The sequence below is a fragment of the Antedon bifida genome, chromosome 4 (assembly GCF_963402885.1).
Source record: "Antedon bifida chromosome 4, ecAntBifi1.1, whole genome shotgun sequence".
Taxonomy (NCBI): domain Eukaryota; kingdom Metazoa; phylum Echinodermata; class Crinoidea; order Comatulida; family Antedonidae; genus Antedon; species Antedon bifida.
Genome location: NC_136229.1, coordinates 32,823,420 through 32,838,567, shown reverse-complemented (window position 1 = coordinate 32,838,567; position 15,148 = coordinate 32,823,420). Strand labels below are relative to the sequence as shown.

Below are 15,148 nucleotides of genomic sequence, written 5' to 3'. Positions count from 1 at the left end.
TTCTTCATCGTCTTGATTTAGCTTTTTGCTGCATTTTTGCTTATTATTACTTAATTATTTCTATATTATGTGTGTTTTTATGACAGTTAAACTGTGTTTCTTCTGAACTTTGTAGTTTTATTTACAGTAGCCTAAATTGGTTATTAGAGTTGTTCATGCAATAGTATTGTATATTGCCACCTTTGTGAATATTTCTATGATATTTGTTTATTATTATTATTGTTATTGTTATTATTATTATTATTATTATTATTATTATTATTATTATTATTATTATTTTCCACACATTCAACAAAGTACAGCAGATATTTATATATATATAATAAATGAAATGAGATCAAAATAAGTAAATCCTGCTTTAAGCATTGAACACCTGACAAGTAAACTAAAAGCTATTGATACTATGGTTTTTTTTAGTTTGAAAATTGGAGCCATGCACCTACAGACAGATTTGACGCCACCTTGTGTTCCATGTGTAGATCCGCTAAATCCATCAGGACAAGTGCAAGAGATCAATCCATCGTCTGATAATTCAATTATCCCACCATTTTGGCACGATTCTTTTCCTGTAACAATGCATATATTAAGGTTAGTACGTAATTGCTACAATTTGGTCACGGAATAGTTTGTGATATGAAATGGACAATTCCTACACATTGATTACCAAACCACCCCCTCTCCCTTCGTAAATCCCCATCCCCTGCTTGTGCCCGAGTCAATGTAAATTATGGTACCACAGTATGATGTATACGAGTGTCGTATCTTGTATCCGGAGTCATAGCTTCGTTCCAAAAGCTTTTCCTAATTAGGAACACGATGATCTTACAGTTTTTGCGCAGAAATTCCTTTTAGTATTTAATTAGATTAGGGAAAATAAACAAAACAGTTTGCCAAAGGGAAGCAATATATAAAAAAAAACACTTTGTATTTTGTTAGATGTACTAAGAAAAGTATACTGACTTTGTACTGGTATATTCATTGAACACGCATTAGAACGTCCAACCATATCCGTAGCCGTGTACTCGACATTGAATGTCTTTTCAAAAACTCCATTTGGTATTTCAATTACTTCACTAGAAACACGAGAGGTACTACTAGTTATACTGGAGATACAATATGAATCGTCTGTCCATACCGGTGGGGTCCAATACACTTTTCTTTCATTTGATGTAGTGAAAATAACAATTTCGTGTTGACAGGTTGACCCGTAAGACAATGATACCCATTGTTAAACTGTTAATAAAAAAAAAAATTATTTGTATTGTATGGTTAACAACTTCACAATTAAGCAATTATTAAATTGTCAACTATTTAGGACGTAATAATTGAAAAACTCAAATTAGTATGGAACTGCGCTTACTTATTTCACACACATAAGCGATGCTTTTGTTGCAGGAGACATCATTCCATTTACTGGATTGTCTAAAACCAAGTTCTACACAGTCTTCACCAATTCCAGTATTATTTGGTTCACCAAAACCGAAATCTGTAAAAATATCATGTAACCGAATATTGAAAAAGGTACGCCGGCTTCCAAAAATAAAGACAATGTACAATTGATTTGAAAATTTGATTACACATTTTTTCAAGTATACGTCTTTGCGTGGCGCAGTGGTTAGAGCATTGGTTGCCGGTTCAAGCCACTGCAGTGTTGAGCAAGATTCTTTATACACATTGTTCCTCCCCACCCAGGTGATAGAAATGGGTACCGGTATGTAAAAAGTACTGGGAAGGTAAATCAGACTCCTTTGTGCAGGAGGAGTGGCGTACCACCACAAACTTACACACTTAGTGGAGTCTGGCCCAAACGCTAAGGAAATGGAGATGGGCACCACGGCCGTTAGCATTAGCTTAGGTTTCGACCATTTTATACGTCTTTCTCAGAATATTGATAGAACAGGATTACATTGCATTATTACAAATGACTAAACGATAAACATTGACAAAATACGAGGTACTGGTATAAACAAAAAGCACTGTGAAACAATACAACAGGATGTAGTAAAAGACGTTTAACTGGTATTTAGGAACTATTAGAATGTCCTTAACTGGATGTCCAGTGCATCTCTTATTTAAAAATAGGACATGACGTCAAAGACATTTAGTTATATTTTAGTTGTTAAGCTATATAGGCCTAATACCAATGGAATCTCTAGAAAAACTTTTCACCATGGCTCCCTCTATTAATTTTTTTCGATTGTGTAATTCATTTCGTACGTACTTTTATATTGACTGCATTCTGTCGATACCCATGTAAAGTTTGTCTCACTCTCCACATTCAATATGCCTATCCATAGATTGGCACCCACAGCACTGTTAGTGTAAAGAAAGTCATTTTCTTCTTGGTTCCTGACTACCACCAAGTCTGCGCCTAGTTCCAAACAGTTTGACCTAGCGTCTGACCAAGACGTTTGTGTTGCCTCAAATTTGTAACAGCTATCTTGAAACGACACCCAGCCTTCTTGGCAGGAAGATACTGTAACGAATAAAGAATCTAGCCTCATATAAGGTACTTCAATTCTCCAAAACACAAGTTGATTGAACTACATCCATTCCTACGAAAAAACGCATGCGTATGAGAAAAAAACAATGACACTATTTAATTAATTATAGCGCACGACCAGTACCAGCGTTTTTCGCTCCTAGTAAATTTAAACCAGAATACGATGGTCATGCATAATACATGATAACATTTTCCGTACCTACCTGTAGCAATTGTGTATGTAAATAAGAACACCATAAGATTGGATAATGTGGCCTCCATGGTGCACAAATGTGAATACTCGATGGCATTTCCTGATATATATTTAATTAGTAGCCTCTTTAAAAAAAGTGCCTCGTTTTCTCTTTCATTCCGGTATAGATTGAAACCAACTGGCGTCAGCTTATTTGAAGCAGTCTGTCGGTTTGATTGGTTAGCACTTGCTTTTTTTTTGCAATTTGATGTGTTTAATTTATTCCAAATATAGATATTTTGATAATTTGATGTTTTGATCTATTTATTTTCAAGAATCTGATGAGCATAACTTACCATGTTCATTATATACAAAGTAGTGTTACCCAACGCATGAACATAGTTGCATTAATCAATGACTCACTTCAAACCCGGCTGCCGATTTCCAAAATGTTTTTGTCTTTAAAAAAAAAGAAATAGACGGACGGTTTCTTTTTCAATTGCTTTTATTTACAATATATATTCAGTATTTTTGACAAAATTCTTAAAAAAGTTTTCATAGCATTGTATCCCATTTCAGAGAATAATTTTGTACCATTGTAAATGTCTGCCTAACATAACCCCAATCAGAACAACATTCATTGTTAATATACAATGTGAGCTATCTTCAATAAAAATGTTGCACGTACAGTTACAATATTAGAAAGACACGACGCACCAAGAGTTTACATACACTTACTTAATAAATAGACATTGTGAATATATTCAATCTTTTAATCTTTCATTAACGTTTTTCTTTACATCAATACATTTTTAATAATCACAATTTCATTTTATTATTTTCTTCAAATATCCTAAACATTATTACAATTCCTATAAATCATTTATTAAATTTACTGTTTATTGCTTTATTTTATTGAGACGTACATTTGCACGACGAGTAATGCGAATAAGCCTATGTTTCACAAGAGGAGCGTTGTTGGAGTTTCATCAATCACCTCTTTATTTGGTTCCATTTGCATTTGATTTGAAGACTTTATTTCATTCGTAGGCTTATGATTTCGTCTAAAAGAAATTATTACGGAGTTAAATGGATACAATAAATTGTGAATGACCGAAAATAAGGGTCACTGTTCTTTTTTGTCATGTTTACCACAATATCACATGATACTCGCGTGTTTCCAAACAAGTTTAAGAATATTACATTTTAGTAACAGTTAGGACTTTTGAACTAATAATAAATATAATAGCATGGCGCTGTGACTACTGATCATTAGAAGTTGGCACACAAAAAAGACCAAATTAAATGCTACATAGTTACTGTTTACTAACTATATACTTATAGTTACCTTACAAGTTTGACGATTATACATATCAGGATTAGAACTGTAATTGCTAAGCCTACCACTACCACTTTCAAATAAACTTGGTCATTTGAATTCTCAATTGTACCTGTAAGAAAAATAATGTAGATACAATGTCTGGATATAAAAAATCAATGTTTTATAAGATAGCAATGAAATGAGGTGTACTCCTTTCTAAGAAAACCACGTCACGTTAAAAGACGGTCTTCGGGCTGATGTTCATTTTTTTTCATTTTGGTAACTAAACATAAAGAGTTGTCTTTAGCCTACCAGTAATATTTTGTGTTTCACATTTCAATCCACTAAATTCTTCTGTACAAATGCAAGACAAAAATCCATCGTCTGATGTTTCCATTTTCCCGCCATTTCGGCACTGGTTGTCTGTAACAACAAAGTCGAATGAATTTTAAAAGATTAGTACGTTTCTATAAGTAGTGACTTCTTTAAACAGTATTTTCAGACATAACAATAAAAATGTCTTGAAGCTAGAATAAACTGTTAAACTGAACGAGTAGTGATAAATATAGGCTTATGCGATATTTAGAATGAGACTTTACATCCCGAAAACATACTGTGAGTGTCTTACAGTCTCCTCAGAGTGACCTTGACAGTCTCCTCAGAGTGACCTTTCACTGTAGTTAATTTTTTTAAATTTTTTATTTTCATTTCCATCGTTGAGAGCAATAGAAAGCCATACAATTATATGGATTAGTTTTTAACCGTTATATTTGCATTGTTTTACGTATGACTAAATTCTATTATATATTGTTTTTAAAATGTGTTAAACTACTATACTAACTTGACACTGTCATTTTGAATGAGCATTTGCTTGAACGTCCAACCATATCCGTAGCCGTGTACTCCACATTTATTGTTTTTCCTAAAACTCCATTTGGTATTTCAATTACTTCACCAGGAGAATGAGAGTTAGTGGTACTGAATAAACAAAATGAATCGTCTGTCCACACTGGAGGTTGCCAAAACACATTTACTCTTCCTTCATTTGGTTTGGTGAGAAGGTGGATATCTTGTGGACAGGATGACCCGTATGAAGGTGGCTCTCGGTCTTCAAAATGACCTGAAATTATTAAGATGTATGTTAATGGTGATTTGGGAAATATTTAGTATTAATTTGCGGATATGTTGATGTTGATGCATTTTTGTTTAGATATTAGCTAACAAAAAATAAAATAGCAATGCATAGATGAGCTCTCACTGTAAGATAAAGACCAGGTCAGCAGGAGTATATAGTGTATTCCTCGAAGTAGACCTAAGTACTAGTAGTGGTAATAGTGTCAGTAGCAGTAGTAGTAATAGTTGATAACTTACTTATTTCACACACATAAGCTCTTTCTAAGTTGCAAGGGCTATCGTTCCATTTGTCTGAATTCGTAGAATCAAGTTCTACACAGTCTTCACCGTTTGCATTATTATTTGGTTCGCCAAAACCAAAATCTGTAAAAACAGTAATGATTGAGCCAAAAAAAAAAATGATTTAGCCAAATAGGTTATAGTGTATATAGTACACCCGCCCTAATAACTTACTACTAAACCATACCAATTTATAAATAATGATAATAATACAATCATCATTGAGGAGGAATACAAAGCTTAGTTACAACGGATTACAACAAAATATAAAATAAGTTTGTTGATATTTTGCTCGTCAATAATTCTTGTTTTGTTTTAATGAATCACTGAGTAACCTGGGCGATGATGTCAAATATTTGACGTCAGATGTGTTGACTTGTGATTAAAAACTAACGGTAATAGTTGAGTAGCAAGTGAACATTTTGGATGGTCTGAATTTGTAAAGAACATTAACATCAGCTCTTTGTTATAGATAACTAAAGAGTAAATAGATAATTTCGATGTAGTATTATTCATTGTGAATCTTTTCCATCAAATTTTGAACATAACACACACAGAGAATGCACAATACGGTATTCTATTATTATTATAATCTAATAGGCCTATATACTACGTTCACGTACGTAAACGTAATTGAAAATCATACAGGATAGGGATTGACATTTCTTCTACGTATATTAGAAGGTGTTGTCACGTTCGTAGAAGCGGCATGCCATACGTACTTTCATATTGACTGCATTCTGTCGAAACCCATGTGAAGTCAGTCTCACTCTCCACATCTGATAAGCCTATCCATAGATCGCTATTATTTAAAGGATTGCTAGCGTAAAGAAAATCATTTTCTGCTTTGTTCCTGACCACCACTAAATCTGCACCTAGGTCCAAACAGTTTGCTCTAGCGGCTGACCAGGACGTTTTTGTTGTCTGAAATGTGTAACAGCTATCTTGAAACGACATCCAGCCTTCTTGGCAGGAAGACACTGTAACGAATAAAGAATTTAAGTATATTCAGTTCTCAAAAACCCAAGTTTATTGATATAGTGTGCCCCATAACGATTCCGGAACTGTATCTGAAACGATAACCTGGCAACTTGACAATAAAACACTATAAAAGAAAAACAAGCGTTATAAGGCTTATATAAGGTATTTTAGTTCTGTACGTGACAAAAACTCAAATAATTCATTTATATAGTTTACACCCAAATATTTCAGATAAAATTCAGATAATATTTGTTAATACACTGCAGTTTAAAATACATCAACAATGTTTAAAACAAAAAAAAAGTACAGACAATATTTAAAAGTTATTAATTTGTATATACAATAAAACAATGTATACAAATTATATTTCAAATTGTGATCCAGGTGTTCTCTCAATCAGAGGCAAATTATCTTGAGACATGTTTATTATAAGTAGCAATCGATTGAGGAACGAAATTCGATCTTGTATTGATGACAAACAGTCGTGACCAGCCAACCGTAAATATACAAAAATAACATAACGTTTTCAGGGGATTTCCGGACACCATGTTAATTTCAAAATCTGCCTTTTCTTTTTCGATGGATTTTAGGCGATCACAAAAATGTTTCTAATTTTTTTCAGTCAAACAGTGATGAGGCCAATCTTTTAAGGAAATTGTACAGTAAACTATTTTCTCATACGACCCCCGTTTAGGAGTTTTTAATTAACATGATGTCCTGAATCCCCGGAAAACGCTATGTTTTTTTTTAGCGCTTGGCTTATCACAATTGCAAGATACAATGGCTTCCATAGCACAAAATTCGTGTATAACCCTATTAGTTAAAAACCCAATCTAGGGCCTGAAGGCCTAGGCGTAGCATTTTTTTTCCACTAAAAAAATATTGCCCCCCTCCTCCTCCTCCTCCTCCTAGTGCCCCTCCCCCTATTGGATCCGCGCCTGAGGTACATACTCAATATGTCTAATAATATTTTTCCTACCTGTAACGATTGTGTATGTAAACAAGAACATCAGATTTGTAGATGTGGCCATTGTGCTAGATATCCAAAATGTGAATACTCGCTGATGTTTCCTGATGTACATTTCATTATTAGGCATATAGATAGGTACCAAGTAGCCTTATTATCTTTTTCCTTCCTACATATATTGACAAACTGACGTCAGTCTGTTTGAAACAGTAAATTTCTTATGGTTTCATAGCATTGTGTACAATGTAGTCGATATTTCTGGGAGTTTGCACCATTCTAAATTTCGGCCTAATAATATTTATTATTTATAAATAAATTCATTGTTGATGCAGACTTAATATAAGTGTATGCAAAGTAAGCTAATCCCCAATAGTACTGTACGTATCAGTTGCAATATTAGAAAGACATAACAAATTCTTTTTCAATTATATATTAAAAAAAATATTATCATCATCACCATCACCATCATCATTATTATCACAATCATCACCATCACTATCATCATCATCATCATCACCATCACCATTTTTTTGACAAAATGTAAATGTCTTATGTTTTCATAGCACTGTATCCCATTTTAGAGAATAATTGTGTATCATTGTAAATGTCTGCCTAACATAACCCCAATCAGAACAACATTCATTGTTAATATACAATGTGAGCTATCTTCAATAAAAATGTTGCACGTACAGTTACAATATTAGAAAGACACGACGCACCAAGAGTTTACATACACTTACTTAATAAATAGACATTGTGAATATATTCAATCTTTTAATCTTTCATTAACGTTTTTCTTTACATCAATACATTTTTATTAATCATAATTTCATTTTTATTATTTTCTTCAAATATCCAAAACATTAATACAATTCCTATAAATCATTTATTAAATTTACTGTTTATTGCTTTATTTTATTGAGACGTACATTTGCACGAGTAATGCGAATAAGCCTATTTAGATGTTTCACAAGAGGAGCGTTGATGGAGTTTCATCAAACACCTTATTGACTTCCATTTCCATATGAATCGATGACTCCTTTTCATTCGTATGCCTGTGATTTTGTCTAAAAGAGAAAAAAAAAACATGGATACAACAAAATTACCGAAAATAATGTTTACCGTTCATTTTTGTTTACCACAATATCACGTGATACTCGCGTGTTTCAAAACGAGTGTAAGAAAATTAAACTTTTTAGTAACAGTTTAGAACTTTTGAACTAATAATACATACTGTGACTACTGATCATTAGAAGTTGGCACACAAAAAAAAGACGAAATGAAGTTTACATAGTTAATGTTTACTAGCTATTATACTTATAGTTACCTTACAAGTTTGATGATTACACCTATCAGGATTAGAACTGTAATTGCTAGGCCTACCACTACCAGTGTCAAATAAACTTGGTCATTTGAATTATCAATTGTACCTGTAAGAAAAATAATGTAGATACAATGTGTTGATGTAAAAATCAATGTTTTGTAAGAAATGTGTAAGAAAACAAGATCTTGTCTCCTCATAACTTAACAAGGTTCTCTAATACGCTAATCACATTTTTATACCACACAATCATTTTGTTACCTTTGTTACTTGCGTGTGCTTCGGCTTCTCTGTCGTTGTTTTCTGTAATGTTAACATCTAATATCAAAATGAACAAATATAAGTTTGGTAATATAAATAGTACAATATGCCAATTCAAATTATGGCAGCGCTGCAAATTTACCCAAAATTATTTTAGCAGAGAGATTGATATAATTGTTGATATAACTGGTACTAAGGCTTTTGTTTGTTCGGTAATTGGCAAAGTAAATGCATTCACGTGATTTTACTCTTTCCTGGTTAAAATCATCATTTCCAACACACTATAAATAAACGAATTGTACTCTGCATTGTGTCTCAGAAACAATACTGTACCTTTGTTGTTTGGATATGCTTCGGCTTTTCTGTCACAATTGCACGTATTATTGACGCCTACTGTTAAGTAACAAAAATAGTTGTTGATTAAGTTCACAATAGAAAAAGAACATACACATTTCACGTTAAAAGGCGATATTGCGTCTGATGTTTTTCATTTTGGTAACTGGACATAAAGAGTTGTCTTTAGCCTACCGGTGTTATTTTTTATTTCACATTTCAATCCACTAAATCCTTCTGTACAAATGCAAGACAAAAATCCATCGTCTCGTGTTTCAATTTTCCCGCCATTTCGGCACTGGTTGTCTGTAACAACAAAATTAAATATTTTCCTATCAAGAAGGCTGGTTATCGTCTCAAGAAAATAATTCAGACAATAAAAATGTCTTGACGCACTACTACTGTCAAATAAACTTAGTCATTTGAATTTTCAATTGGAACATGTAAGAAAAATAATGTAGACACAATGTCTTGATGTAAAAATCAATGTTTATAAGATAGCAATGAAATGAGGTTTACTCCCTTCTAAGAAAACCACGTAACGTTAAATGGCGATATAGGGCCTGATGTTCATTTTGTTTTTTCATTTTGGTAACTGAACATAAATAGTTTTATTAGCTTCATAGCCTACCAGTGTTATTTCTTATTTCACATGTCAAGCCACTAAATCCTTCTGTACAAATGCAAGACAACAATCCATCTTCTGATGTTTCAATTTTCCCGCCATTTCGGCACTGGTTGTCTGTAACAACAAAGTCGAATGAATTTTATAAGATTAGTAAGTTTCTATAAGTAATGGATTTCTTTCTATTTGTCAGACAATAAAAATGTCTTGAAGCTAGATTAAACTAGAGTGATGATAAATATCTTATGCGATATTTAGAATGCGATGACTTTACATCCCGAAAACATGCTGTGAGTGTCTTACAGTCTCCTCAGAGTGACCTTAACAGTCTCCTTAGAGTGACCTTAACAGGCTCCTCTGAGTGACCTTAACAGTCTCCCCAGAGTGACCTTTCACTGTAGTTGATAAAATATTTGTATTTCTATCGTTGAGAGCAATAGAAAGCCATACAAAAGTATGGATTAGTTTCTAACCGTCAAAATTCTTCATTGCATCGTTTTACGTATGACTAAACTTGATAATACTTACTTGTACTTGACACTGTTATTTTGAATAAACACGCATTAGAACGTCCAACCATATCCGTAGCCGTGTACTCGACATTTATTGTTTTTCCTAAAACTCCATTTGGTATTTCAATTAATTCACCGGGAGAAAAAGAGCTACTAGTGGTACTGGAGAAACAAGAGGAATCGTCTGTCCACACGGGTGGTTGCCAAAACACTTTTACTCTTCTTTCATTTGGTTTTGTGAGAAGATGAATATCTTGTGGACAAGATGACCCGTATGAAGGTGGTTCCCGGTCGTCAAAATTACCTAAATAAAACGGATCAGAGAATGTACGTTACGGGTTATTTAGGAAATATTTTGTTGTTGAATGTTGATGAATTTTGAATGTAGAGATTAGCCAACCAAAAGACAAAGATAATTGTCAGGGAAACAGTGTGTTGAAGTAGACTAGCTAGTGCTAGTAGTGACAATGGCAGTACAGGTAGTAGTAACAGTTAATATCTTACTTATTTCACACACATAAGATCTTCGTATGTTGCAAGGGCTATCATTCCAATTGTCTGAATTCGTAGAATCAAGTTCTACACAGTCTTCACCGTTTCCATAATTATTTGGTTCACCGTAACCAAAATCTGTAAAAACAGAAATGATAACGCTAAAAAAATAAATTATTTAGCCAAATAGGATATAATGTACACCCACCCTATTACTTACTATTGGAGCATATCAAATGTTCCCTGTAGGCCTATATCTTAAAGATGAATATTGAATATACCACATTTATATAGCGCCCTCTTTATGACTAAACTAGTTAAAGGCGCTTTAAATAATTTTGTTGATAATTTGATCTGAACTTTTTTTTCTTTAATTGATGTTTCCACCAATAGTATGTGAACCTTATACCAAATATAAATGCTTGTATTTTTCTCTCGAATTTAAGCCATGGAATAATACGTAATATTTCTTTCTAACCATCTCGAAAATCATATAGGATAGCGGCTGATATTTCTTATGTATATGTGACTTCTTCGTATGTTAGAAGTTATTACGTTAATAGAAACGTCATATACGTACTTTTATATTGACTGCATTCTGTCGAAACCCATGTAAAGTCAGCTTCGCTCCCCATATCTGATAAGCCTATCCATACATCGCCAGTTGCAGGACTGTTAGCGTAAAGAAAGTCATTTTCTGCTTTGTTTCTGACCACCACCAAGTCTGCATCTAGTGCTTTACAGTCTGCTCTAGCGTCTGACCAGGTCCTTTTTGTTGTTTGAAATTTGTAACAGCTTTCTTGAAATGGTAACCACCCTTCTTGACAGGAAAGAACTGCAATGATTGAAGAAAAAACTGTTATTAGATTCCAGTTCGTATTTTCTCCTACGCAAATTAAATAGCCACCGTAAAGAACATTATCTCACTCAGCCATTTTTTAGTAATCGGAACTGAAATTATATATAATCGGTTCAGTAATTTTAAGACAAATCAATATTTTAATATATTAAAATCAACAGATAATGGTTGATGGTTAGTGATGGATAGTAAGAGCTTTGCCGTAGTACATCTCAGTTTATTATTTTAGTTTAGCGCCTCTATAAAATTAAAATGTACCACCTAACCTTTGATCCTAAATCCATAAACACAATGAAGACCTTGTATAACAAAAATACAATGTGAAAGACAAAGGTGTAGTGTTTTATAAATGTTTACCCTACTGACCCAATGTGACCTTTTACCCCAAGTTGCAAAGAGCACATTAGTGGGAGGTAGTACCAGTCATAGCCTACTGACCGGAGTTGTCGTTTGGAACTAGTATCATATTAAAATGTTGCCAGAAAGAAAATAAGAAAACAGAACCTAGCTCTGAGTAAAGAACTGTAAAGAAAAACCTAAAGATAAACTGTAGGAAAACAATTTTTAGACCATTCTCACTAAAAGTCAAATATATGCTTGTTATATTCTACGATTGTCCGATGTGAATATTTATATTCCGGTACCGGTGTTTACATCTAATATACCGGCATTTTGCCAGAACTAAGTACGAAACGGGTTAATAGGTATCAACAAGCATGTTTTGTGTTTTTCCTTCCGTCTTTCTGTAGGCCGCGATTGAAAACTACTGACGTCAGCTTATCAGTACAATCTTATTTTTCATTGTATTGTAACCCATGTTTTCTACCTTATAACTAGTTTCTGTAAATAGACCTACTCCACTTTAGCTCTTTCTGAAAGCTTTTCCTCTATCGTTTTATCTTTCCCTTTTTGCTTATTAGTGCTTATCATTTTCTATATTTATCTTATTCTGAGGTTTTTTTTTTTATTTTCTTTTTCTGTACATTCTATTATTTTAATAAACCAATAAAGTACTGTAGCAAATTCCTTGTTGACGACGATAACTGTATTTGTTTAAAAAAAAGTCTTCTAAACTTCGTTAAATTAAAAAATATTGCAGTAGCCTAAATTTAATAAAGTTACTGCAACACCTTTATGAATATAACTAATATGCATTAATTTCTTAGTTTAGTAAATAGAGCCCATACATCTACGGACAGATTTGTATTTTCTTACCGACGCCATTTTGTGTTCCACATGTAAAGCCGCTAAATCCATCAGCACAGATGCAAGAAAACGATCCATCGTCTGATATTTCAATGATCCCACCATTTTGGCACTGATACGATTCTTTTCCTGTAACAATGAATAGAATATTAAAGTTAGTACGTAATTGCTAACATTTGGTCACGCGGTAGATATGAAGAGAAGGCCAAGAACAATTCATACAAATTGATAACTCTCTTATAAATCCTCATCTCCTGATTGTGCCAAAGTCAACATAAATACCTCAATAATAATGTATACGAATGCCTTGTATCCTGATGAGTGACGTCTTAGCTCTTTTCACCACAAATGCCATCTTGTAATCTGAGTAACGTGTCTATAGTAAAGTTTCTATAGCTTCGTTTCAATGGCTTTCCAGAATTACTCCAAATGTATGCGCAAATGAGCGTTACTGCTCTTGCAAAAATTTAATTTTTATTTATTAGTTTCTGAACCCTTTGGTGATTGTTTATTTTAAGATGTGTAAAACTAGGATACTAACTGTGTACTGTTATATTCATTGAACACGTGTTCGAACGTCCAACCATATCCGTAGCCGTGTACTCAACATTGAATGTTTTTTCTAAAACTCCAATTGGTATTTCAATTACATCACCAGGAGAATGAGAGTTAGTGGTACTGGAGAAACAAGAGGAATCATCTGTCCACACTGGAGGTTGCCAAAACACAGTTACTCTTCTTTCATTTGATGTAGTGGAAATATGGATTTCGTGTGGACAGGTTGACCCGTAAGACGGTGGTTCACGGTCTTCAAAATGACCTAAAATTAGTAAAAAGTAAGGTAAGGATCTTGTTGTTTAACTGTTATTAAAAATAGTAATCAGCTATATTATTTATATTGTATTGATAACTTTAAAATGAAGTAATTATTTTGTCAAATATAGTTATTACAGTTAAAAATATAAGGTTGATGTTGGGAATAATATAATTCTGATAATTCTATACTCAGTAGTAAGTTAGTTAAGAACTGCGCTTACTTATTTCACACACATACGCGACGCTTTGATTGCAAGATATATCATTCCATTTACTGGATCCTTTAAAACCAAGTTCTACACAGTCTTCATCATATCCAGCATTATTTGGTTCACCAAAACCGAAATCTGTAAAAAAATATTATGAATCATTTTAAATCATGGCTCCATGATTTAACAAAATATTATATCAAATTAAAAGTACAAACAAGGTAAAATGTTTTGACCATAGGTCTTTCTCAAGTGATAAAAAATAGGGCATACAAACAAGTGTATTTACCTATGGAGACAAAACATAAACGTAGTTACGTAACAAATGTTAGCATAAACACACTTAAGAAAATACGCATGCGCATACATTATATATATATATTCTGATGCTTTTGTAAGAATTTCTTAGTGGACCAAAACTATTGACACTTCATTAGGAAGAATGACTAAATAAATAAAATCTTAAAAAACGACGTACTTTTATATTGACTGCATTCTGTAGTGGGGACCCATTTAAAGTCAGTCTCACTCTTCACATCCGATATGCCTAGCCATAGCTTGCCACCCGTAGGAATGTTAGCGTAAAGAAAGTCATTTTCTTCTTGGTTCCTGACCACCACCAAGTCTGCACCTAGGGCCAAACAGTTTGACCTAGCGTCTGACCAAGACATGTTTGATGTCTGAAATTTATAACAACTTTCTTGAAACAATAACCAGCCAACTTGACAGGAATGTACTATAATAATTAAACAGTTTTAGAAAGAAAAAAAACACGCATTATAAGGCTTTATATTATTATAATGTATTTCAGTTCTGATACGTCCGTACGCCTACGTGATAAAAAACACAAATACAGTAGTTTATTGATATAGTGTACAACTGGCACTGTATTTGATTGTATCCGGAGCTTTTTTCCCACAATGTGAAAGACAAAGCTGTAGTGTTTTATAAATGTTTACCCTACTGACCCAATGTGACATTTTACCCCAAATTTCGAAGAGCACATTAGTGGGAGGTAGTACCAGTCATAGGCTACTGACCGGAGTTGTCGTTTGGAACTAGTATCATATTAAAATGTTGGCAGAAAGAAAGTAAGAAAACAGAACCAAGCTCTGGGTAAAGAAGAACTGTAAAGAAAAACCTAAAGATGAACTATA

General features: G+C 33.2%; 2 protein-coding genes across 2 annotated transcripts in view; both read right to left on the bottom strand.

Moving 5' to 3' along the window:
• The window catches only part of LOC144840273 (macrophage mannose receptor 1-like), a 43,481-nt gene that overhangs the window by 20,707 nt on the left and 7,626 nt on the right, over window positions 1-15,148 (bottom strand). Inside the window, exons 6-11 of the mRNA XM_078696030.1 lie at window positions 14,470-14,727; window positions 14,004-14,129; window positions 13,508-13,786; window positions 12,976-13,095; window positions 11,482-11,736; window positions 10,914-11,039 (exon numbers count right to left, since the gene is read on the bottom strand). Coding sequence (XP_078552156.1) covers window positions 10,914-11,039; window positions 11,482-11,736; window positions 12,976-13,095; window positions 13,508-13,786; window positions 14,004-14,129; window positions 14,470-14,727 — 1,164 coding nt within the window. The remainder of the gene's footprint in view (window positions 1-10,913; window positions 11,040-11,481; window positions 11,737-12,975; window positions 13,096-13,507; window positions 13,787-14,003; window positions 14,130-14,469; window positions 14,728-15,148) is intronic.
• LOC144840307 (uncharacterized) lies at window positions 3,283-7,432 on the bottom strand. The gene is made up of 7 exons (XM_078696091.1): window positions 7,370-7,432; window positions 6,132-6,389; window positions 5,368-5,493; window positions 4,838-5,116; window positions 4,309-4,419; window positions 4,024-4,126; window positions 3,283-3,739 (listed from the first exon to the last, which is right to left on the bottom strand). The coding sequence occupies exons 1-7, from the start codon at window positions 7,419-7,421 to the stop codon at window positions 3,637-3,639; spliced, it is 1,032 nt and encodes a 343-aa protein (XP_078552217.1). The 5' UTR covers window positions 7,422-7,432; the 3' UTR covers window positions 3,283-3,636.